This window comes from Ambystoma mexicanum, chromosome 4q, assembly GCF_040938575.1.
Source record: "Ambystoma mexicanum isolate Mex_15411 chromosome 4q, UKY_AmexF1_1, whole genome shotgun sequence".
NCBI lineage: Eukaryota > Metazoa > Chordata > Amphibia > Caudata > Ambystomatidae > Ambystoma > Ambystoma mexicanum.
Window position 1 is genome coordinate 1294493331 of NC_090928.1, and position 26363 is coordinate 1294519693.

The 26363-nt window shown below is 45.8% G+C and overlaps 1 protein-coding gene across 1 annotated transcript in view; it reads left to right on the top strand.

The window, feature by feature from the left end:
* LOC138468389 (NACHT, LRR and PYD domains-containing protein 3-like) overlaps window positions 1-26363 on the top strand; it is a 350409-nt gene that overhangs the window by 303237 nt on the left and 20809 nt on the right. Inside the window, exon 10 of the mRNA XM_069608929.1 lies at window positions 15348-15471. Coding sequence (XP_069465030.1) covers window positions 15348-15459 — 112 coding nt within the window. The 3' untranslated portion in view covers window positions 15460-15471. The remainder of the gene's footprint in view (window positions 1-15347; window positions 15472-26363) is intronic.

Here is a 26363-nt window from a genome sequence, read left to right on the forward strand (position 1 = left end):
TTGCGATTCATATCAGTGCCAGCAGCAGCTACAGGAGAGCAAACCAAGCACAGCCGCTTTGCGATTCAAAGCAGTGACAACAGCAGTTACAGGCGAGCACACCAAGCACTGCCGCTTTGCCATTCGTTTCAGTGCCAGCAGCAGTTACAGGAGAGCAAACCAAGCACAGTCGCTTTACGATTCATATCAGTGCCAGCAGCAGTAACAGGAGAGCAGACCAAGCACAGCCGCTTTACGATTCATATCAGTGCCAGCAGCAGTTACAGGAGAGGCGACCAAGCACAGCCGCTTTGTGATTCATATCAGCACCAGCAGCAGTTACAGGAGAGCAGATCAAGAAGCACAGCCGCTTTGCGATTCATATCAGTGCCAGCAGCAGTTACAGGAGAGCAGGTCAAGCACAGCGGCTTTGCGATTCATAGCAGCGCCAGCAGCAGTTACACGAGAGCAGATCAAGCACAGCCGCTTTACAATTCATATCAGTGCCAGCAGCAGTTACAAGAGAGCAGATCAAGCACAGCCGCTTTGCGATTCATATCAGTGCCAGCAGCAGTTACAAGAGAGCAGACCAAGCACAGCCACTTTGCAATTCATATCAGTGCCAGCAGCAGTTACAAGAGAGCAGATCAAGCACAGCCGCTTTACAATTCATATCAGTGCCAGCAGCAGTCAAGAGAGCAGATCAAGCACAGCCGCTTTACAATTCATATCAGTGCCAGCAGCAGTTACAAGAGAGCAGATCAAGCACAGCCGCTTTACAATTCATATCAGTGCCAGCAGCAGTTACAAGAGAGCAGATCAAGCACAGCCGCTTTACAATTCATATCAGCACCAGCAGCAGTTACAGGAGAGCAGATCAATAAGCATAGCCGCTTTGCGATTCAAAGCAGTGCCAACAGCAGTCACAGGAGAGCAGATCAAGCACAGCCGCTTTGCAATTCATATCAGCACAGCAGCAGTTACAGGCGAGCACACCAAGCACTGCCGCTTTGCCATTCGTTTCAGTGCCAGCAGCAGTTACAGGAGAGCAGACCAAGCACCGACGCTATGCGATTCTTATCAGTGCCAGCAGCAGTTACAAGAGAGCAGACCAAGCACAGCCGCTTTACGATTCATATCAGTGCCAGCAGCAGTAACAGGAGAGCAGACCAAGCACAGCCGCTTTACGATTCATATCAGTGCCAGCAGCAGTTACAGGAGAGGCGACCAAGCACAGCCGCTTTGTGATTCATATCAGCACCAGCAGCAGTTACAGGAGAGCAGATCAAGAAGCACAGCCGCTTTGAGATTCAAAGCAGTGCCAGCAGCAGTTACAGGAGAGCAGGTCAAGCACTGCTGCTTTGCGATTCAAAGCAGTGCCAGCAGCAGTCACAGGAGAGCAGATCAAGCACAGCGCTTTGCGATTCATATCAGCGCCAGCAGCAGTAACAGGAGAGCAGGTCAAACACAGCCGCTTTGTGATTCATATCAGTGCCAGCAGCAGTCACAGGAGAGCAGATCAAGCACAGCGCTTTGCGATTCATATCAGCGCCAGCAGCAGCTACACGAGAGCAGACCAAGCACAGTCGCTTTGCGATTCATATCCGCTCCAGCAGCAGTTACAGGAGAGCAGATCAAGAAGCACAGCCGCTTTGCGATTCAAAGCAGTGCCAGCAGCAGTTACAGGAGAGCAGGTTAAACATAGCCGCTTTGCGATTCATATCAGTGCCAGCAGCAGTTACAGGAGAGCAGACCAAGCACAGCCACTGTACGATTCATATCAGTGCCAACAGCAGTCACAGGAGAGCAGATCAAGCACAGCTGCTTTGCGATTCATATCAGCGCCAGCAGCAGTTACACGAGAGCAGACCAAGCACAGCCGCTTTGCGATTCATATCAGTGCCAGCAGCAGTTACAGGAGAGCAGGTCAAGAAGCACAGCCGCTTTGCAATTCATATCAGCGCAGCAGCAGTTACAGGCGAGCACACCAAGCACTGCCGCTTTGTGATTCGTGTCAGTGCCAGCAGCAGTTACATGAGAGCAGACCTAGCACAGCAACTTTGCGATTCGTATGAGCGCCAGCAGCAGTTACAGGATAGCAGACCAAGCACAGCCGCTTTGCAATTCATAGCAGTGCCAGCAGCAGTTATAAGAGAGCAGACCAAGCACAGCCGCTTTACGATTCATATCAGTGCCAGCAGCAGTTACAGGAGAGGCGACCAAGCACAGCCACTTTGTGATTCATATGAGCACCAGCAGCAGTTACAGGAGAGCAGATCAAGAAGCAGAGCCGCTTTGCGATTCAAAGCAGTGCCAGCAGCAGTTACAGGAGAGCAGACCAAGCACAGCCGCTTTACGATTCATATCAGTGCCAGCAGCAGTCACAGGAGAGCAGATCAAGCACAGCGCTTTGCGATTCATATCAGCGCCAGCAGCAGTAACAGGAGAGCACACCAAGCACAGCCACTTTGCGATTCATATCAGCGTCAGCAGCAGTTACACGAGAGCAGACCAAGCACAGTCGCTTTGCGATTCATATCCGCTCCAGCAGCAGTTACAGGAGAGCAGATCAAGAAGCACAGCCGCTTTGCGATTCAAAGCAGTGCCAGCAGCAGTTACAGGAGAGCAGGTTAAACATAGCCGCTTTGCGATTCATATCAGTGCCAGCAGCAGTTACAGGAGAGCAGACCAAGCACAGCCGCTTTGCGATTCATATCAGCGCCAGCAGCAGTTACACGAGAGCAGACCAAGCACAGCCGCTTTGCGATTCATATCCGCGCCAGCAGCAGTTACAGGAGAGCAGATCAAAAAGCACAGCCGCTTTGCAATTCATATCAGCGCAGCAGCAGTTACAGGCGAGCATACCAAGCACTGCCGCTTTGTGATTCGTGTCAGTGCCAGCAGCAGTTACAGGAGAGCAGACCAAGCACAGCCTCTTTGTCATTCATAGATTCATATCAGTGCCAGCAGCAGTTACAGGAGAGCAGATCAAGCACAGCCGCTTTGCAATTCATATCAGCGCAGCAGCAGTTACAGGGGAGCACGCCAAGCACAGCCGCTTTGCGATTCATACCAGCGTCAGCAGCAGTTACAGGAGAGCAGAACAAGAAGCACAGCCGCTTTGCGATTCATATCAGTGCCAGCAGCAGTTACAGGAGAGCAGAAAAAGAAGCACAGCCGCTTTGCCATTCATAGCAGTGCCAGCAGCAGTTACAAGAGGGCAAATTATCCGAACTGGGAAGTACGTGTAGAGCGGACTTTTGCATTTTCAAGGTTGACTTGTGAATAATTATGTGCATTTCATATTTTACAGTTAATAATAGAAACTAGTACACAAGAGTCCAACTGTAGTACTGAAGGAAGCTGCCCAAAGCACCACTACACAAGAGTCCCACTGTAGTACTGAAGCAACCTGCCTAAAGCACCACTTCACAAGAGTCACACTGTAGTACTGAAGGAAGCTGCCTAAAGCAGCACTTCACAAGAGTCCCACTGTAGTACTGAAGAAAGCAGCCCAAAGCACCACTACACAAGAGTCACACTGCAGTACTGAAAGAAGCTGCCTAAAGCACCACTTCACAAGAGTCCCACTGTAGTACTGAAGAAAGCAGCCCAAAGCACCACTTCACAAGAGTCTCACTGCAGTACTGAAGGAAGCTGCCCAAAGCACCACTGCACAAGAGTCATACTGCAGTACTGAAGGAAGCTGCCCAAAGCACCACTACACAAGAGTCACACTGCAGTACTGAAGGAAGCTGCCTAAAGCACCACTTCACAAGAGTCCCACTGTAGTACTGAAGAAAGCAGCCCAAAGCACCACTTCACAAGAGTCACACTGCAGTACTGAAGGAAGCTGCCCAAAGCACCACTGCACAAGAGTCATACTGCAGTACTGAAGGAAGCTGCCCAAAGCGCCACTTCACAAGAGTCATGCTGTAGTACTGAAGGAAGCTGCCCAAAACGCCATTTCACAAGAGTCATGCTCTAGTACTGAAGGAAGTTGCCTAAAGCGCCACTTCACAAGAGTCATACTGCAATACAGAAGGAAGCTGCCGAAAGCGGCACTTCACAAGAGTCACACTCTAGTACTGAAGGAAGCTGCCTAAAGTGCCACTTCACAAGAGTCCAACTGCAGTACTGAAGGAAGCTGCCCAAAGCACCACTTCACAAGAGTCATACTGCAATACAGAAGGAAGCTGCCGAAAGCGCCACTTCACAAGAGTCACACTCTAGTACTGAAGGAAGCTGCCTAAAGCGCCACTTCACAAGAGTCCAACTGCAGTACTGAAGGAAGCTGCCAAAGCACCACTTCACAAGAGTCACACTGCAATACTGAAGAAAGCTGCCTAAAGCAGCACTTCACAAGAGTCACACTGCAGTACTGAAGAAGGCTGCCTAAAGGAGCACTTCACAAGCGTCCTACTGTAGTACTGAAGGAAGCTCCTCAAAGCAGCTGCCTAAAGCACCACTCCACAAGAGTCCCACTGAGGTACTGCAGAAAGCTGCCTCAAGCACCCCTCCACAAGAGTCCCACTGTAGTACTGATGAAAACTGCCTAAAGCGCCACTTCACAAGAGTCACACTGTAGTACTGAAGAAAGCTGCCTAGAGCACACCACTTCACAAGAGTCCCACTGCAGTACTGAAGAAAGCTGCCTAAAGCACCACTCCACAAGAGACCCACTGCAGTACTGAAGAAAGCTGCCTAAAGCAGCACTTCACAAGAGTTACACTGTAGTACTGAAGGAAGCTGCCCAAAGTGCCACTTCACAAGAGTCACGCTGTAGTACTGAAGGAAGCTGCCTAAAGTGTCACTTCACAAGAGTCACACTGCAGACCAAGCACAGCCACTTTGCCATTCATATTAGTGCCAGCAGCAGTTATAGGAGAGCAGACCAAGCACAGCTGCTTTGCGATTCATATCAGTGCCAACAGCAGTTACAGGAGAGCAAATCATCAGAACTGGGAAGTACGTGTAGAGGGCACTTTTGCATTTTCAAGGTTGACTTGTGAATAATTATATGTATTTCATATTTTACAGCTATTAATAGAAACTATATTATATGCCTGTCCAAAAGCGGCTGTCCAGCCTCAACCTTCAGGTCACATGTCTTCTATGGGCGAGCACAAGGCACCCCAGATTTGTGTCAGCCTCATTGGGCCTTGCCTTTGAAAAGAGTTAAGATTGCAACAGCCACACACAACTAAGTCTACAAACACTGGAATTGCAGTTGGCAATGTTACTACCAATACTCAGTGTAAGCAAAAATCAGCCACTGTAGTACTGAAGAAAGCTGCCTAAAGCACCATTTCACAAAAGTCACACTGTAGTACTGAAGAAAGCTGCCTAGAGCACCACTTCACAAGAGTCACACTGTAGTACTGAAGAAAGCTGCCTAGAGCACAACTTCACAAGAGTCACACTGTAGTACTGAAGCAAGCTGCCTAAAGCACCACTTCACAAGAGTCACACTGCAGTACTGAAGAAAGCTGCCTAAAGCACAACTTCACAAGAGTCACACTGTAGTACTGAAGCAAGCTGCCTAAAGCACCACTTCACAAGAGTCACACTGTAGTACTGAAGCAAGCTGCCTAAAGCACCACTTCACAAGAGTCACACTGTAATACTGAAGCAAGCTGCCTAAAGCACCACTACTGTAGTGCTGAAGCAAGCTCCCTAAAACACACACAAGGCTGTAGCATGAGTGAAGGCTCCATACAGAGTTGCTTGCACTGAGTGCTGGCACTTCCAGCATCGGCTGACTTTAGTGTGTAGCTCCTTTGCAGGGTTGGTAGTACCCAAAGCACTGTAAAGCTGCTGAAATTGAGGTGGTGCTGCTGCGGCAGCAATTGAAACAGGTCCACTGAGAACGTGGAAGGCCATGTCCTTTGCAAGCAAGTGGCTAAGACCTGCATTGCCAATATTATGAAACTTTACTCTTAATTCATAGTAACCTTAACTCTTTTTAAACAAAGTGTTTGTTTTTTAAACTCACTGGTGTGTGTACATGTGTGTGTGTGTGTGTGTGGTTCCTGGATTAGTAGAGTGGAACATTTTATGTACAGTGGTGTATTTCTGAAACCATGTGCGATTCACAATGTTCCTTGAGTTTGTGTGGGCTATTCAGTGGCGTGTGTGTTTCACGCATATTTGTGCGAGTGTGTGTTAGTAGTGTACGTTGTTGTGCATGTGCTATCCATTACTACACAGGCATGTTCCGAGGTATCCTGGTGGTCCTTGTGTTAGTGTGTGCTTGCAGGTGCATGCCCTGTATCCACAGGCATGTTCAGACGTACCCGGTCATCCTTTGGTGTGTGTTTCTGCATGCGTGGTATGTATTTGCATTAGGTTTTCCCATGTTCCTATGCTGTAATGTCCATTTCATGTGCATGCTCTTCTCTGTGTTAGCAGTTATTTACATTCTCCACAACCTTCAGTTGTGTTCAATACATAAAGCAAGATCCCACTCCAGTAATCCCTGACAGCAACCCATTCCCATTAAATAGATAAAGCAAAACTCAAGTGATCCCACTCCAGTAATCCATGACAGCAACCCGTTCCCATTAAATACATAAAGCAAAACTCAAGTGATCCCACTCCAGTAATCCATGACAGCAACCCGTTCCCATTAAATACATAAAGCAAAACTCAAGTGATCCCACTCCAGTAATCCATGACAGCAACCCGTTCCTATTAAATACATAAAGCAAAACTCAAGGGATCCTACTCCAGTAATCCCTGACAGCAACCGGTTCCCATTAAATACACAAAGCAAAACTCTAGCGATCCCACTCTAGTACTCCCTGACAGCAACCCGTTCCCATTAAATACACAAAGCAAAACTCTAGCGATCCCACTCCAAAACTCCCTGACAGCAACCCGTTCCCATTAAATACATAAATCAAAACCAAGCAATCCTACTCCAGTATTCCATGACAGCAACCCGTTCCCATTAAATACACAAAGCAAAACTCTAGCGATCCCACTCCAGTATTCCCTGACAGCAACCCGTTCCCATTAAATACATAAATCAAAACCAAGCAATCCTACTCCAGTATTCCATGACAGCAACCCGTTCCCATTAAATACACAAAGCAAAACTCTAGCGATCCCACTCCAGTACTCCCTGACAGCAACCCGTTCCCATTAAATACATGAAGCAAAACTCAAGCGATCCCACTCCAGTAATCCATGACAGCAACCCGTTCCCATTAAATACATAAATCAAAACCAAGCAATCCTACTCCAGTATTCCATGACAGCAACCCGTTCCCATTAAATACACAAAGCAAAACTCTAGCGATCCCACTCCAGTACTCCCTGACAGCAACCCGATCCCATTAAATACATAAATCAAAACCAAGCAATCCTACTCCAGTATTCCATGACAGCAACCCGTTCCAATTAAATACACAAAGCAAAACTCTAGCGATCCCACTCCAGTACTCCCTGACAGCAACCCGTTCCCATTAAATACATAAATCAAAACCAAGCAATCCTACTCCAGTATTCCATGACAGCAACCCGTTCCCATTAAATACACAAAGCAAAACTCTAGCGATCCCACTCCAGTACTCCCTGACAGCAACCCGTTCCCATTAAATACATAAATCAAAACCAAGCAATCCTACTCCAGTATTCCATGACAGCAACCCGTTCCCATTAAATACACAAAGCAAAACTCTAGCGATCCCACTCCAGTACTCCCTGACAGCAACCCGTTCCCATTAAATACATAAATCAAAACCAAGCAATCCTACTCCAGTATTCCATGACAGCAACCCGTTCCCATTAAATACACAAAGCAAAACTCTAGCGATCCAACTCCAGTACTCACTGACAGCAACCCGTTCCCATTAAATACATAAAGCAAAACTCAAGGGATCCCACTCCAGTAATCCATGACAGCAACCCGTTCCCATTAAATACATGAAGCAAAACTCAAGCGATCCCACTCCAGTAATCCATGACAGCAACCCGTTCCCATTAAATACATAAATCAAAACCAAGCAATCCTACTCCAGTATTCCATGACAGCAACCCGTTCCCATTAAATACACAAAGCAAAACTCTAGCGATCCCACTCCAGTACTCCCTGACAGCAACCCGTTCCCATTAAATACATAAATCAAAACCAAGCAATCCTACTCCAGTATTCCATGACAGCAACCCGTTCCCATTAAATACACAAAGCAAAACACTAGCGATCCCACTCCAGTACTCCCTGACAGCAACCCGTTCCCATTAAATACATGAATCAAAACCAAGCAATCCTACTCCAGTAATCCCTGACAGCAACCGGTTCCCATTAAATGCACAAAGCAAAACTCTAGCGATCCCACTCCAGTACTCCCTGACAGCAACCCATTCCCATTAAATACATGACGCAAAACTCTAGCGATCCCACTCCAGTACTCCCTGACAGCAACCGGTTCCCATTAAATACATAAATCAAAACCAAGCAATCCTACTCCAGTATTCCATGACAGCAACCCGTTCCCATTAAATACATAAAGCAAAACTCAAGTGATCCCACTCCAGTAATCCATGACAGCAACCCATTAAATACATAATGCAAAACTCAAGCGATCCCGCTCCAGTAATCCCTGACAGCAACCCGTTCCCATTAAATACATAAAGCAAAACTCAAGTGATCCCACTCCAGTAATCCCTGACAGCAACCCGTTCCCATTAAATACATAAAGCAAAACTCAAGTGATCCCACTCCAGTAATCCCTGACAGAAACCTGTTCCCATTAAATACATTAATCAAAACTCAAGCGATCCTACTCCAGTATTCCATGACAGCAACCCATTCCCATTAAATACATGAAGCAGAACTTAAGCGATCCCACTCCAGTAATCCATGACAGCAATACATAAATCAAAACTCAAGCGATCCCACTCCAGTAATCCATGACAGCAATACATAAAGCAAAACTCAAGCGATCCCACTACAGTAATCCATGACAGCAATACATAAAGCAAAACTCAAGCGATCCCACTCCAGTAATCCCTGACAGCAACACGTTGCCATTAAATACATGAAGCAAAACTCAAGTGATCCCACTCCAGTAATCCATGACAGCAACCCGTTACCATTAAATACATAAAGCAAAACTCAAGTGATCCCACTCCAGTAATCCATGACAGCAACCCGTTCCCATTAAATACATAAAGCAAAACTCAAGTGATCCCACTCCAGTAATCCATGACAGCAACCCGTTCCCATTAAATACATAAAGCAAAACTCAAGTGATCCCACTCCACTAATCCATGACAGCAACCCGTTCCCATTAAATACATGAAGCAAAACTCAAGGGATCCCACTCCAGTAATCCAAGACAGCAACCCGTTCCCATTAAATACACAACGCAAAACTCTAGCATTCCCACTCCAGTACTCCCTGATAGCAACCCGTTCCCATTAAATACATAAAGCAAAACTCAAGCGATCCCACTCCAGTAATCCATGACAGCAACCCATTCCCATTAAATACACAAAGCAAAACTCAAGCGATCCCACTCCAGTAATCCATGACAGCAACCCGTTCCCATTAAATACATAAAGCAAAACTCAAGGGATCCCACTCCAGTAATCCTTGACAGCAACCCGTTCCCATTATACACAAAGCAAAACTCAAGTGATCCCACTCCAGTAATCCCTGACAGCAACCCGTTCCCATTATACACAAAGCAAAACTCAAGCGATCCTACTCCAGTAGTCCATGACAGCAACCCGTTCCCATTAAATACATAAAGCAAAATTCAAGTGATCCCACTCCAGTAATCCCTGACAGCACCCTGTTCCCATTAAATACACAAAGCAAAACTCTAGCGATCCCGCTCCAGTACTCCCTGACAGCAACCCGTTCCCATTAAATACACAAAGCAAAACTCAAGTGATCCCACTCCAGTAATCCCTGACAGCAACCCGTTCCCATTAAATACATAAAGCAAAACTCAAGTGATCCCACTCCAGTAATCCCTGACAGAAACCCGTTCCCATTAAATACATTAATCAAAACTCAAGCGATCCTACTCCAGTATTCCATGACAGCAACCCATTCCCATTAAATACATGAAGCAGAACTTAAGCGATCCCACTCCAGTAATCCATGACAGCAATACATAAATCAAAACTCAAGCGATCCCACTCCAGTAATCCATGACAGCAATACATAAAGCAAAACTCAAGCGATCCCACTACAGTAATCCATGACAGCAATACATAAAGCAAAACTCAAGCGATCCCACTCCAGTAATCCCTGACAGCAACACGTTGCCATTAAATACATGAAGCAAAACTCAAGTGATCCCACTCCAGTAATCCATGACAGCAACCCTTTACTATTAAATACATAAAGCAAAACTCAAGTGATCCCACTCCAGTAATCCATGACAGCAACCCGTTCCCATTAAATACATAAAGCAAAACTCAAGTGATCCCACTCCAGTAATCCATGACAGCAACCCGTTCCCATTAAATACATAAAGCAAAACTTAAGGGATCCCACTCCAGTAATCCATGACAGCAACCCGTTCCCATTAAATACATAAAGCAAAACTCAAGTGATCCCACTCCACTAATCCATGACAGCAACCCGTTCCCATTAAATACATAAAGCAAAACTCAAGGGATCCCACTCCAGTAATCCATGACAGCAACCCGTTCCCATTAAATACACAACGCAAAACTCTAGCATTCCCACTCCAGTACTCCCTGATAGCAACCCGTTCCCATTAAATACATAAATCAAAACCAAGCAATCGTACTCCAGTATTCCATGACAGCAACCCGTTCCCATTAAATACACAAAGCAAAACTCAAGCGATCCCACTCCAGTAATCCATGACAGCAACCCGTTCCCATTAAATACATAAAGCAAAACTCAAGGGATCCCACTCCAGTAATCCTTGACAGCAACCCGTTCCCATTATACACAAAGCAAAACTCAAGTGATCCCACTCCAGTAATCCCTGACAGCAACCCGTTCCCATTATACACAAAGCAAAACTCAAGCGATCCTACTCCAGTAGTCCATGACAGCAACCCGTTCCCATTAAATACATAAAGCAAAATTCAAGTGATCCCACTCCAGTAATCCCTGACAGCAACCTGTTCCCATTAAATACACAAAGCAAAACTCTAGCATTCCCACTCCAGTACTCCCTGACAGCAACCCGTTCCCATTAAATACACAAAGCAAAACTCTAGCATTCCCACTCCAGTACTCCCTGACAGCAACCCGTTCCCATTAAATACATAAAGCAAAACTCAAGCGATCCTACTCCAGTAGTCCATGACAGCAACCCGTTCCTATTAAATACATGAAGTAAAACTCAAGTGATCCCACTCCAGTAATCCCTGACAGCAACCGGTTCCCATTAAATACATAAATCAAAACTCAAGCGATCCTACTCCAGTATTCCATGACAGCAACCCGTTCCCATTAAATACATGAAGCAAAGCACAAGCGATCCCACTCCAGTAATCCATGACAGCAATACATAAATCAAAATTCAAGCGATCCTACTCCAGTAATCCATGACAGCAACCCATTCCCATTAAATACACAAAGCAAAACTCAAGTGATCCCACTCCAGTAATCCATGACAGCAACCCGTTCCCATTAAATACATAAAGCAAAACTCAAGGGATCCCACTCCAGTAATCCTTGACAGCAACCCGTTCCCATTATACACAAAGCAAAACTCAAGTGATCCCACTCCAGTAATCCCTGACAGCAACCCGTTCCCATTATACACAAAGCAAAACTCAAGCGATCCTACTCCAGTAGTCCATGACAGCAACCCGTTCCCATTAAATACATGAAGTAAAATTCAAGTGATCCCACTCCAGTAATCCATGACAGCAACCCGTTCCCATTAAATACATAAAGCAAAACTCAAGGGATCCCACTCCAGTAATCCCTGACAGCAACTCGTTCCCATTATACACAAAGCAAAACTCAAGTGATCCCACTGCAGTAATCCTTGACAGCAACCCGTTCCCATTATACACAAAGCAAAACTCAAGTGATCCCACTCCAGTAATCCCTGACAGCAACCCGTTCCCATTATACACAAAGCAAAACTCAAGTGATCCCACTCCAGTAATCCCTGACAGCAACCCGTTCCCATTATACACAAAGCAAAACTCAAGCGATCCTACTCCAGTAATCCCTGACAGCAACCCGTTCCCATTATACACAAAGCAAAACTCAAGCGATCCTACTCCAGTAGTCCATGACAGCAACCCGTTCCCATTAAATACATAAAGCAAAATTCAAGTGATCCCACTCCAGTAATCCATGACAGCAACCCATTCCCATTATACACAAAGCAAAACTCAAGTGATCCCACTCCAGTAATCCCTGACAGCAACCCGTTCCCATTATACACAAAGCAAAACTCAAGCGATCCTACTCCAGTAGTCCATGACAGCAACCCGTTCCCATTAAATACATAAAGCAAAATTCAAGTGATCCCACTCCAGTAATCCATGACAGCAACCCATTCCCATTAAATACATAAAGCAGAACTCAAGCGATCCTACTCCAGTAGTCCATGACAGCAACCCATTCCCATTAAATACATAAAGCAGAACTCAAGCGATCCCACTCCAGTAATCCCTGACAGCAACCCATTCCCATTAAATACATAAAGCAAAACTCAAGTGATCCCACTCCAGTTATCCATGACAGCAACCCGTTACCATTAAATACATAAAGCAAAACTCAAGCAATCCCACTCCAGTAATCCATGACAGAAACCCGTTCCCATTAAATACATAAAGCAAAACTCAAGGGATCCCACTCCAGTAATCCCTGACAGCAACCTGTTCCCATTAAATACACAAAGCAAAACTCTAGCATTCCCACTCCAGTACTCCCTGACAGCAACCCGTTCCCATTAAATACATAAAGCAAAACTCAAGCGATCCCACTCCAGTAATCCCTGACAGCAACCCGTTCCCATAAAATACATAAAGCAAAACTCAAGGGATCCCACTCCAGTAATCCCTGACAGCAACCCGTTCCCATTAAATACACAAAGCAAAACTCTAGCATTCCCACTCCAGTACTCCCTGACAGCAACCCGTTCCCATTAAATACATAAAGCAAAACTCAAGTGATCCCACTCCAGTAATCCATGACAGCAACCCGTTCCCATTAAATACATAAAGCAAAACGCAAGTGATCCCACTCAGTAATCCATGACAGCAACCGGTTCCCATTAAATACATAAATCAAAACTCAAGCGATCCTACTCCAGTATTCCATGACAGCAACCCGTTCCCATTAAATACATAAAGCAAAACTCAAGCAATCCCACTCCAGTAATCCCGGAAGCAACCCGTTCCCATTAAATACACAAAGCAAAACTCTAGCGATCCCACTCCAGTAATCCCTGACAGCAACCCGTTCCCATTAAATACATAAAGCAAAATTCAAGCGATCCCACTCCAGTAATCCATGACAGCAACCCGTTCCCATTAAATACATAAAGCAAAACTCAAGTGATCCCACTCCAGTAATCCATGACAGCAACCCGTTCCCAATAAATACATAAAGCAAAACTCTAGCATTCCCACTCCAGTACTCCCTGACAGCAACCCGTTCCCATTAAATACATAAAGCAAAACTCAATCGATTCCACTCCAGTAATCCCTGACAGCAACCCGTTCCCATTAAATACATAAAGCAAAACTCAAGCGATCCTACTCCAGTAATCCATGACAGCAAACCGTTCCCATTAAATACATAAAGCAAAACTCAAGGGATCCCACTCCAGTAATCCCTGACAGCAACCCGTTCCCATTAAATACACAAAGCAAAACTCTAGCATTCCCACTCCAGTACTCCCTGACAGCAACCCGTTCCCATTAAATACATAAACCAAAACTCAAGGGATCCCACTCCAGTAATCCCTGACAGCAACCGGTTCCCATTAAATACATAAATCAAAACTCAAGCGATCCTACTCCAGTATTCCATGACAGCAACCCGTTCCCATTAAATACATAAAGCAAAACTCAAGTGATCCCACTCCAGTAATCCATGACAGCAACCCGTTACCATTAAATACATAAAGCAAAACTCAAGCGATCCCACTCCAGTAATCCATGACAGCAACCCGTTCCCATTAAATACATAAAGCAAAACTCAAGCGATCCCACTCCAGTAATCCCTGACAGCAACCGGTTCCCATTAAATACACAAAGCAAAACTCTAGCGATCCCACTCCAGTAATCCCTGACAGCAACCCGTTCCCATTAAATACATAAATCAAAACTCAAGCGATCCTACTCCAGTATTCCATGACAGCAACTCGTTCCCATTAAATACATAAAGCAAAACACAAGGGATCCCACTCCAGTAATCCCTGACAGCAACCCATTCCCATTAAATACATAAATCAAAACTCAAGCGATCCTACTCCAGTATTCCATGACAGCAACCCGTTCCCATTAAATACATAAAGCAAAACTCAAGTGATCCCACTCCAGTAATCCCTGACAGCAACCCGTGCCCATTAAATACATAAATCAACACTCAAGCGATCCTACTCCAGTTTTCCATGACAGCAACCCGTTCCCATTAAATACATGAAGCAAAGCACAAGCGATCCCACTCCAGTAATCCATGACAGCAATACATAAATCAAAACTCAAGCGATCCCACTCCAATAATCCATGACAGCAATACATAAAGCAAAACTCAAGCGATCCCACTCCAGTAATCCCGGAAGCAACCCGTTCCCATTAAATACATAAAGCAAAACTCTAGCGATCCCACTCCAGTAATCCCGGAAGCAACCTGTTCCCATTAAATACATAAAGCAAAACTCAAGTGATCCCGCTCCAGTAATCCCTGACAGCAACCCATTCCCATTAAATACACAAAGCAAAACTCAAGTGATCCCACTCCAGTAATCCATGACAGCAACCCGTTCCCATTAAATACATAAAGCAAAACACAAGCGATCCCACTCCAGTAATCCATGACAGCAACCCGTTCCCATTAAATACATAAAGCAAAACTCAAGTGATCCCACTCCAGTAATCCCTGACAGCAACCCGTTCCCATTAAATACATAAAGCAAAACTCAAGCGATCCCACTACAGTAATCCATGACAGCAACCCGTTCCCATTATGTAACATGTATGTGTCCTATGTAAGCACTATATCTCTTTAACCCCAGCCTAGAGCACGTTGCGGGGATGGTAAATGCTGACTGGGCGCTCTTTACATAAAGCCCATATCACAGGGGTGTGGGGCGCGGTCGTCCAGTGCATTAGTGATTACTCTGTCAATGCTGGTCCCACTGACTGGAAATCCTCTCATCCTGTACCTTCCTTCACAGTCTGACCCTGGAAAAAGGCCCAGATGGCGGTGAAGCAGAGTCTTCAGATGGGGCCACGAAGGACTCCCTGAAGCTGCGGCATCTGCTTGGCAATTACTACACAATGAAATGACACCCGGTGCAGGTGAGGCCACTGCGTGCACCCCCGTGACGTGCATGCATAGAAGGCAATATATTTATTTATTTATTTTTTCATTTGTATAGCGCACACAAACCTTTCGGCATCAGGAGACACTTTACCAGTTACATGGGTCAGGGGTTAGGGGTAGGGGTAGGGGTAGGTATGCATCACAGGTACATATTTATAGGGTGAAAAGCAGGTACATATACAAGGGTAGCTTGGCCAGGTAGTTGGGTGATTAGGGGGAGTAGGCATCTGTGTGGGGGGGGTGGGTAACTTCGTCTCTACCGCAATGAAGACTTAAGGATGAAACAAGGGGTCATGCAAGAACACCAACACAGGCCATGTACATGTAGGGTGCAAGCGCCTAGTTTAAAAGTTATTTAGCAAAGGATTTTTCTTTTTCCACAACTTCCACAAGACCTTTTGAAATAGTAAATGTTGTGCATACCTCACCCCTGTGTTACTGCACTGAGGGTGCTGTGTACCACACATGTAAAAAGATGATTCCTATGAGGGTGAGAAAAACCCCATAGACCATAAGCACACAAGATAGCCTAAAACACACACTAGCAATCTGCCTAAGAGTGGGAAAAAAGGGTCTCACTCTTAGCAAGAGAAATAAATAAACCCTTCAAATCCAGCAAAGCTGCTGGGGGACTCTATAGGTAAGGGAAATTAGCCATAGAAGAGAATTCTCCCTAACAGTAATTACCGGACTTGGGTGAACTGTCAGAAATAGTTATGTCTTGTCTTTTTTAATTATTATTTTTGGGTTATGGTTCTTACAAACCTTTCATAAAAAAAGAAAATAATGTTTAAATACATATCAATAATCATCACTCTAATACAAGTTTCATTGAACTACAGTCACAATAATTACATTCAAGAAATAACACCAACCTACAAATCACCCACATTCTACATTTAATTTTGTTGAAAAGAAAAGGATAATACAACATATTTCCTTATTCATCCCATCAGTTCATTAGTTTCTAAAAATGTATACAAGTTTGTCAGAAACCAGTACAGTGCTAAAATCAATTATTATGACCCCCCTGTGATGCTGGAAATGCATTGGAGGGACAGAGCCTCCCTGTCCTTGTCCTGTACTCCTTTTTCAGTCCATGTGGGACTCATGGCAGTGCAGCTCTTCCTCTTTTTGGTCATGGTGAACAGACCCATGGGATACGCTTATGTCACCTATGATAACCCTGTGCCCCTAGTGTATGTTTTTGGGCACCTGTGTGTGGCCCACAGAGCAGGGTATGAGCTGGTGACAGCTACTCTGAATTTGACAGGTGCTCTGAGTATCCTCCATTTTGGGATACCCAGGCCCTGCCATTGGAATCAGTTGATTCCTGATAGCAAACAAGATGGCCCCTGTGGCCTCTTGCTTTCTATTGGTTGTTACCTTGTATTCCCAAAGTCCTGGGAAGCCCTGACTCTATCCCTTCCCCCTGACTGGCTGTTGGGTGGAAGTTCCCTATACGGTAGTGCCCCCTGTCTGGCTGTTGGGTGGAAGCTCCATATATGGTATTGTGTGTAAATCCAGACCAGACTGGCTGGAGCCTTCCCAGTGACTGTGTGTTGTGGGTACACCCTTGGGGTGGGACCTGAGTGAATGGAGCGTGTGACCAATATGCACTTCTTGTTGTGGATGTCTATTTTCTGGTATGTGACACAAAGGATGAGACAGCCCTGCCCGAAACGGGTATGAATGCAGTGTGTAGTGTTGAATGGCTGGGTACTTGTCCCAATACACATTCCTTGTTGTTAGTGTCTGAGAGGGAGGATAATGGCCTGAGTGTACTGTGCACCTGATTGGCTGCCTGACTGCCTGAATGCCCATCTGAGTGATTGGTTGCCCGAGTGTGACCAGCAGAATGAATGAGAGACAGAACAGTATATCTGGGGGCCTCTCACTGCTAGAATTCATTAAGAAGCTGAAGTTGATACTTGATGCTCATCCTTGAAGCCCAGCTGGAAGAAGAAAAACTGCTGCTGCATTAGGTTTGACTCTATCAGAAAGCTGTTGAGGTTGTCAAGGACTGGTCCAAGAGAGGACCTGCTAAGGAGACCTTTCCCCGAGCTATGAGGGAACATTGTGCAGACCGCTAAACCTTCGCCGAAGCGCCCTGGAAGCCAGTCTTCGAAAGATTGTCGACCAGAGACGGGACCGCCGAGGAGAACGAAGAGAAGCACCAGACAGCCGTCTCCAGTCATCGATCACTGTTCGGAGGTAACGTTGTTACCGCTAGAAGCCCGTTGAGTCGTGTTGCCCATAAGCGGGGTCCGCTTGACGCCGTGCTGGTGACGACCAGAGCAGCAACGCTACACCTTTGCCTAAGAAACACTTGAATCCCTGGACTCCCTTGTCCACACCGTCAACCGTTTTTTTCTGCCAGAGAAAGTCGAGGCCACTGACGCGCCGAGAAGAATCCACCGGTGAGTTTCCCACTGCCCGAAGACCACAGAGAGGCCGGACGACTCGGCACCCTTGCTGGGCCAAAGTTCTTCATAGACTCTTTGCAGTTCTGAACTATCAACGCTGAGGTGCCCCGCACACCTTATCCTCGCAGGAAGTCCCCGACAGATCGTCGACGAGCACCACCGGGACCGAATTCACTGCCTCAACGCCACTGAACATTTTATCATGGATTCTCGACACCAAGTTCACCTTCTTCAACGACTATAGACGATCGTGGCTCCTGCCTTAAAGGGGGCCACTCAAGAAGGATCCATCGACGCCTCATGTGCCTCTCCTCTGCCATATAGAAAGCAGGAGTACAGACACCCCCCTCCAGTCTTTTCACCCCCCATAAATCTAAACCAGAGTTGAGCTGCAGCCATTTCTGAATGTAGGTGAATTTTCCAAAATAATGAATGCTTAGATCAAATGTTTCCTTGCATTCTGTGAAGAGATGTTTTAGCGTTTCCTGCATATTTTTATCTTTACATAATTAGTAATATCGCAGGGCTTTTGGAATTTGTAATCAGGAGCCTAGTACTTCCCATGTAGGTGCAAGATTACATTTAAACCGCCTACCGGGCACGGGTGTTTGGCTCAGTGGCAACATGCTCGTCTTGGCAGTAAGACGACGCAGAGCAACATAGGTCCGAATCCTGGGTCTGTGCTTAGAAATCACTTTGGTATTAAGCCGTTATAAAAAAAGCAATTATAATTATATACACTTCCTGACATTTACTTGATGGGCACCTAATCAGCTAGTTTGGCATTAACTTCATCGGGCAATCGATTAGAGCAACACGCTTAAACAAGGAGTAAGACTTCACTGATCTACTGTGTTGATCCAGTTCCTATCCAACTGCTTCCTTGTGACGTATATTGGATTGGATATCAATATCGGCAAGCCCCTAGGTAGGACAAGTGGTATATTCGGATTGAAATGTGCAAAGTTATTCCATTCTGTCATGGACATTTCTCACAACATAGTTTGCAGATCAGCAAATAGGGAATTGTTTTACTAGATGAATGATTTCCTCGTACCATTGGAGCCGTTTCCATACCCACATCACTTCCATAGAGCTGCACCGCAATTTCTATCTGATTACAGGGCTTGGTATTGACATGGGCAATCCTATCACCTTTTTCCACATCGTACCTTCATATTCATTTAAAATTGCCCCAGGTTCTCGCTTTTGCGTTCCATACCATATAAAAATGTATTGGAACAAATTTCTCATTGTATTATTTGAATGATGGTAACAGTGTACAATTTGAAAATGTATATTCGCTTCAGCTGATTTAGCAATGATTTCGTTTTTTCACTATATTTTATTTCAAATGTCCTCATTCCTGATCGAGCTTCAACATGAGAAGCTCAAATATGTCAATTCTTGAGCAGTTTACATTCTTTCCTGGCCAATCTTCCAATTAAATCCTAAGGGATTTCTTTCCTTTGAGAAAATTAAAATATTGGGTTTTATTAGAGTTTACTACGAGTCTGTTCTTTTGCACATATTTCACGAAAGATGATCATTTTATTTGCAGGCCAATCAGGATTTGATAAAAAAAAGTGTAACGTTGTTGGCATAAGCCAACCAATTTAGGGGTTCCATGTGTTAATATGCCCGCAAAAATATCCGCATTCAAGAAAATTGCCATATTTTTGCGGCAATATTAAGCCATGGAATCTGCGGGGGACACCCCTGCAACCCCCGTAATTTTTTTAATGGAGTGGGGGACACCCCTGCAACCCCCGGTCCCATTAACTCTATAAATTATCCCCACTAATAATACTGCCTATGGCCTTACCCCACGACCATATATATGGCGATATTATTGGTCGTTATAATATTACATGATACCCAATTTTGGCATAGCTATGTATATTTTATTAAGTTCATATTAACAAATATTTCTTGCACATCAGCCATTTACAAATGAAACAGCAGGGGCGCTGGCACACACCCCTGTTCGTCTTTAGTGCCTCTGACGGGGTCCCTTCCGCGGATAGCCTTTTCTTAATGTGTGTGTCGTGCACCAAGCCCTCCAGCAGGACTCCTCTGAGCGATCCCATATAAGGGTCGAAATATAACATTGATTTCCCTGCACCTATCAACTCGACCAAGTCTATGCCTGAAGATAACGATTGTCCGCAAAACTGGAATTTGAGCCACTATTTCCCAAAATGTCACCATGTAAATGAATTTTGCTTCTCCATCTTTTCGAATAAATGCCAAAACTATGGTTTTATCAACATTTTCATTTGGTCCCTTGCTGTTGCATTTGCTCAATTTTGCATCATTTCCTTATAATTGTGACGAGTCAGGTAATGTCTTGTCCTCCTGTCATTGGTGTATGTTCGGCTCCATGGAGTTGGGCGCAACCCCCCGGTATTACCCATTTATTCTCCTCAGATTTTGAATGGCTGATTTATTACTGATTTTCCTCGCTGAATCTTGGGGGACACCCAAACAGTCCTTCCGCCCGTTCCCTCTCTCCTCATTCCATATTGCTCACCCAAACCTACCCCGTAACACATTTTGCAGGGAAAAAACCTGGGTCAAAAGTATGCAGTAAAGGAATCTGTGATGGGTTTTGTGTGGTAAAAAAAAGAATGGGTACCATCCGCTCCAACTCATTCAATCGAAGGAAGGAAGGAACGCTGCTCCTTTGTAATGGCTTTGTAATGGCCCCTTACCTGAGCCCTGCCTCCACTCTGTCATCGTCTGCTCTGAAAGTCTTTCTGTTCGAAATGACACCCTGTTCTTCAATACATACAAATACAAAATACAAATGCCCGATTTCATCACAAGCAGCTTCTGCAACATACTTAGATGCTCTGCCCCTGTGTTGTGCCATCACCCGAGCGTGTAGTTCTCCATGCAGAATTTCTTTTTCTTCAAGTTTCGACTCCTTGTATTTAAAGGCATCCCGAAAAGAGACGGTGTGTGCTGTGGTAGAAATGCAAATCCTTGTCAACCAAAAAGAAGTAAACCATGTAGTGGGGTGATCGTTAAAACAACTTTAAAGGGCCTTTGGAGGTGTACATACAACTGTGTCAGAGTGTTGACAGCCCTCTGGCTTGAAGCATATAATAGACAAGTAATTGCAAAGCGCTCCTCATTCCCCCTAAGCAGGACTGGGTTCAAGGTAACATTCAGCATCATTCGACAGACTAAGCAAGCGACTTGAAAGTGATGATAGAGGGGTGTCAGAAAGCCCTCTCCAGCAGCTGCTTTTAGGGTGGAACTTTGGACTAGAGGAGGTAAATACAACAGCCTGCAAGAAAAAGGGAAACTAAAAATGTGTGCAAGAATTAAATAAATGCACAGAGGAAGGGAGTGTATTTATTTGTATTTTTTTGAAGAACATGGATGTCTATGTTGATCAGACATGACTTACAATAGAACATTTACAGATAATGGAGGCATTCCTACGAAGCGTGCCTGTACAATATCACAAAGATGAAAACAAGTGGCGAGCCAGTTTATGACGGTGTCAAAAGTGAGAAATATACTAGTGACAAAACGAACAGAAACTAATATATATATGGAAACAGGTAACATTGACCTAAGGAAGCCGGTGCTTCAAACTAAAGGGGAATATGATTTAAATATACACAATTACATCATTGAGCTTCACTGGAGGCAGTGGTGTGATCATGTAGGGAGGAAGGGGGATTGTAGAGGGGGAGCTCCCTCGTTAGCAAGTAAGTGAAGTTTAAACCGACCCTTTGAAGAGATACACAGTTGAGTTGGCTTTGATTGTGATGGGCACTGGGTTCCAGTGGAGCAGGGCAAGTAGGGAGAAAGAGCGCAAGCGAGAGGATGCACAGGGAGAGAATGGGACAATGAGGTTGAGTGCAGATGAGAACCAGAAGGAAAAAGATGGTTAGTACACTAAGAAACAATCAGACAGCCAGTGAGGAGCAATATCATTGATAGCCTGTAGACTAAGAGAAGGAACTGCAAAAGAGAACGGTTGCACATGGAGAGTCCACCAGCATGTTGTCGGTAGGTAGAAGTGGGGGAGTATCCGGGTAGATTGTAGAGAGTGTGGGTCGCAAAGTTGAGGACTTGGTCTATAGGGAGGAAAGAGTAGAGAAGAACTCCAATGAGTAGGCTTCAGCAGTAGTCACATTTCTCCAGCATTGGATCTTTCATAGATTCAGATGCATGAATATTCCCCGTCATCAGACCGGGAATCCTCGGTGATAAAATAATTATGAAAAAAATTGGCATTGTTACATAGAAATGCATGTACATAGTCCATTATGGCCTATGAGCCATTCCATTGTGTAGCCCCTCCACCTCACTTTGGTCCTGACTGGGCCAGAGCTTAAGCCCTAACAACCAATGAGATGGTAGGGCTTAAGCTCCGCCCCAGTAAGCCATCTTCAGATTTTTCACCACAGTCTAATTGACACAGGCAATCCTCAAGCTCTCTGAGCGTTTTCGATTTTTCTGATATTTCCACAGTAGTTTATATTTTTAATACTCCACCACATTCCCCTGGCTAGGGGCTATCTCCACTGGTTTGTGGGGTTTTCCAAAAACTTTATTTTGCCCCAGAATCTGTCGAGTGAACTTTCTCTTGAGATGGCTGAGCTTCAGGCTACCAAGAAGCCTTCCCTATTCAGGGATTGCACGAGGTGCAAGAGAAAGGTGGTTTATATGAAAGACCCCCACGATCACCGCATATACTGTCTATATCCTCATGACATCCAGAAATGTCACATTTGCAAGTCTTTTTCGATTAAGACCCTACAAGACAGACATAGAAGACTTCTGCATTTGGAAGCTAAAGGACTTTCTTCTGACGAGGAATCTTGCGAAGACAGCCCCTGTTCACTCCAGCAAATCATCTGAGAGGCAAACTTCTAAAAGAAGGGCCTCTTCAGTGGAAAGGAGTTCCTCTCCCACTCCCAACAGTAAGAGGAAGCTGGAAATTATACCTTTCCTACCTACCCTGGACTCTACAAGCCATAAAATGAAGCATTCTACGGCAAAAACTACCTCCAAAGGTAAGGAGGAGTTTGCCAGGGGGTGGGAGGCAGTTGTCCACGGAGAAGCCGTCTACGAGCGGCAGTAAAGATAGAGGCCCATCGTCCACCAAGCCATCGACGAAACCCACATCGACGACCACCATGCGACAAACCGTATCGTCCACGACTAAGTCCTTGTCGACGAGTTTATCATCCACGAAGCAATCGTCGAAGGAAGCTCATCACTCATCCACGAAACACTTGTCCATGAGACATTCATCCACGAAGCACTCATCGACAGATAAGGCTACCGTCCACGAAATCTTCATCCACGGAACCGCTGTCGACGAGGCTGTCATCAGCAAAATCTTCGACCACGGCTCCGTCGACGGCACCACGAGCCTCTTTACCGACAGAAGAATTAGAGCCCAAAATGCCCCTCGCTGACACCACTGTTACACCATCCAATGAAGACAGTCTTCCTAAGTCTATGGAAGCGCTGCCTCAGTTTGTAGACGCTCTTGAACCACAGGGAACACAATTATCTCCCTTAGGAGAAATGCCAGAGCTACCTTACGTCATCCTACAGGAGGAGTTTTCAGACACTGAGTTTGTTGAAGAACAGCATTGTCTTACACCTAAGCAGCACAGCCCTCCTTGGCAACCTACTACAGAGGTGTTTGCAGATCCTTATGACCATGTACTCATGTTATCAATGCAAAGGATTAATGAGGAGTTCAACAGACGCCAAAATGAAAAGAGCAAGTCAGCTGTACCGAGGGAGCCAAACCTCCCGCAGAGGGATTTTTCACCTCGACAAAGAACGGCAAGACATTCGCCTTCCAGGAGTAGGCCACAGAAAAGGGTGCGTTTAGCTGAACCACCACGCAGATCTAGGAGCAGGACACTCAGTGCTTCACCGACAAGGGTCCCTTCTCCAGCATCATCATATAGTTAGAGATCGAACGATTGTACCATCTTCTGTTTCGGTCTCAGACTGGCAGGAAGATCCTTTCAGAGAATTTTCTGAACCAGAAGAAGGCGAGATCACGCAAGAGCCTGATACTAGCGAATGGGACGATATCATTGTTGAAAATCCCAGAAAGAAAGATTCTCTGGGTGGCTCTTCACCGCCGAATGATCTAGTATCTCTTCATACTATCATCGGCAAAGCCGCAGAATTGTTCCAGTTACAGATCACATCGGGGGGGGGGAGAAGAAGTCGGTGCTTTATGAGCACAGGGACAAACGTAGGAGAACTGTTACTACCATTCCTCTCCTCGACACCATTTGGGAGTCCAGATCCAAGATATTGGCCACACCTTTATCCACTCCGGCTCTATTTTCCAGGCCTGAGAAAAAATACAAGGCTCCTGAGTCTGCACCTCTTTGTCTACGGGGTCATACAAAACCGGACTTGGTCATCACAGTAGCATCCAGGAAAACGTTGACCAATCCAGCATCACCTCTATCAGCCCCACCGGACAAGGACGGTCGCAAACTAGAGGCTATGGGCAGGAAAGTGTCTGCATCAGCTTCGCTTACCATTAGAGCAGGCAATGCGCTGGCCATGACGGTGAGATTTGACCACAAGCTTTGGCTCTGCATGTCCAAGCTGGCCAAACAGCTACCTTTAGAACTCCAGGAAGAAGCCAGGTCGATTATCGCTGATGGGGAAGCAGCTTCGGATCACATGATTGACGCAGCAGTTGATGTGGCGGAGTCAGGTTTCAGGCAGATGGCCCATGGCACAATGCTGAAAAGACAGGCCTGGATGAAGGCTACCAATTTCAGGCCTGAGGTCCAAGCTCAGATATTGGACATGCCCTTCGATGGTCAAGAACTCTTCAGGAAAAAGATCAATGACCACCTCAAAGGAATCAAAAACGACATGGACACGACACGTGCCATCAGCTCTTTGAAAGATAAAGACAAGGATCGCCGGTCTTTTCATCCTTTACGGGGTTCATCCTCGAAGTACAGAGATTTTAACCGTTCTTCATATGGTCAGAAGTCGCAAGGTAATTCATACCAGGACACCAAGTACCAGTCTTCCAACAAGTACGCCCAGAGAGGGAGGCGGTGCTCCGCTCAAGGGAAGTCGCAGAGCAAACAAAAATGACAGTCCAGCTCCTCCCCCTCAATGTCACAACCCGGTGGGGGCAAGGGTGAGCCAGTTCTTTCAACACTGGCAGTCAATAACATCAGACAAATGAGTGTTACAGGTGGTCCGCGAGGGACACACCTTAGAATTTCTAGTCCAGCCCCAAGGTGCACATGTCAATGCAAGTCATGTCCGAAATCCGAAAACTGCTGCACAAAGCAGCAATAGAGCCAGTAGCTGCTAAACTCAGGAGGACAGGAACAGAAGTCTTTCCATATCTGGACGACTGGTTGATAAGAGCAAGTTCCGCCTCAAGCGCATGCTTGGCAGTTGCAAAGACGACAAATCTCCTAAGAGGGTTAGGTTTCTCCATAAACAACGTGAAGTCCTGCCCAGTTCCCACCAAGACAGTTTCTTTCCTGGGAGCCAAACTTGATACCAACATTCCCAGGGTGAGACCGTCGACAGAAACAGCAGCAGCAATTCTCCGCTTGACCTTGTGTTTCTTAGTGAGAGAGACGACATTGGTGCGCTCTTACAAATCGCTCCTGGGCATGATGTCCTCATGTATATTCCTCATACCAAATTGCAGGCTTCGCATGAGGCCTGTCCAGGAGGCACTGGACCACCAATGGAAACAAGCTCTCGGCACTTGAGAGGACATCGTCCAGATTCCAACGACTCTGCACAAGACTCTTCAATGGTTTTACGCTCCGCAGAACATGTTACAAGGGATGATGTTTCAGGCACCAATGTCGACCCTTCTCTTGAGGACAGACACATCTCTTTCGGGCTGGGGCGTTCATCTTGCAGACCTACAAACCAAGGGCTCTTGGTCAGCCCAGGAGTCACAACTCCACACCAATGTGTTGGAACTTAGGCCATACGGTGGCACTGAAAGCTTTCCTTCTGGTAGTAGCAGGGCAGTTACTCACTGTCCAGACAGACAACATGACCCCCAAGCACTACACAAACAAAGCAAGGAGGCACGAGGTCAGAGATCTTATCTCATGAAGGCCAACTACTATGGGCATGGGCCTTGCATGGGCCTTGCATCACAGAGTCCAAATCAAGACGGAACATCTTCCGGGAGTGGCCAATATCCTAGCAGACAAACTGAGCAGGGACTACACGTTGTCTCACGAGTGGCAGCTGGAGGAGGAGGAAGCCCAACGGATCTTCGCCTTATGGGGCCATCCACATCTCGATCTTTTTGCCAACAGGGCCAACAAGAAATGCAGAATGTTCGCCTCCAGGTACCCAGAGAGGAAGTCAGTAGGAGATGCTTTCTCAGTGGATTGGACGGGGAAATTCCTATATGCCTTTCCTACCTTTCC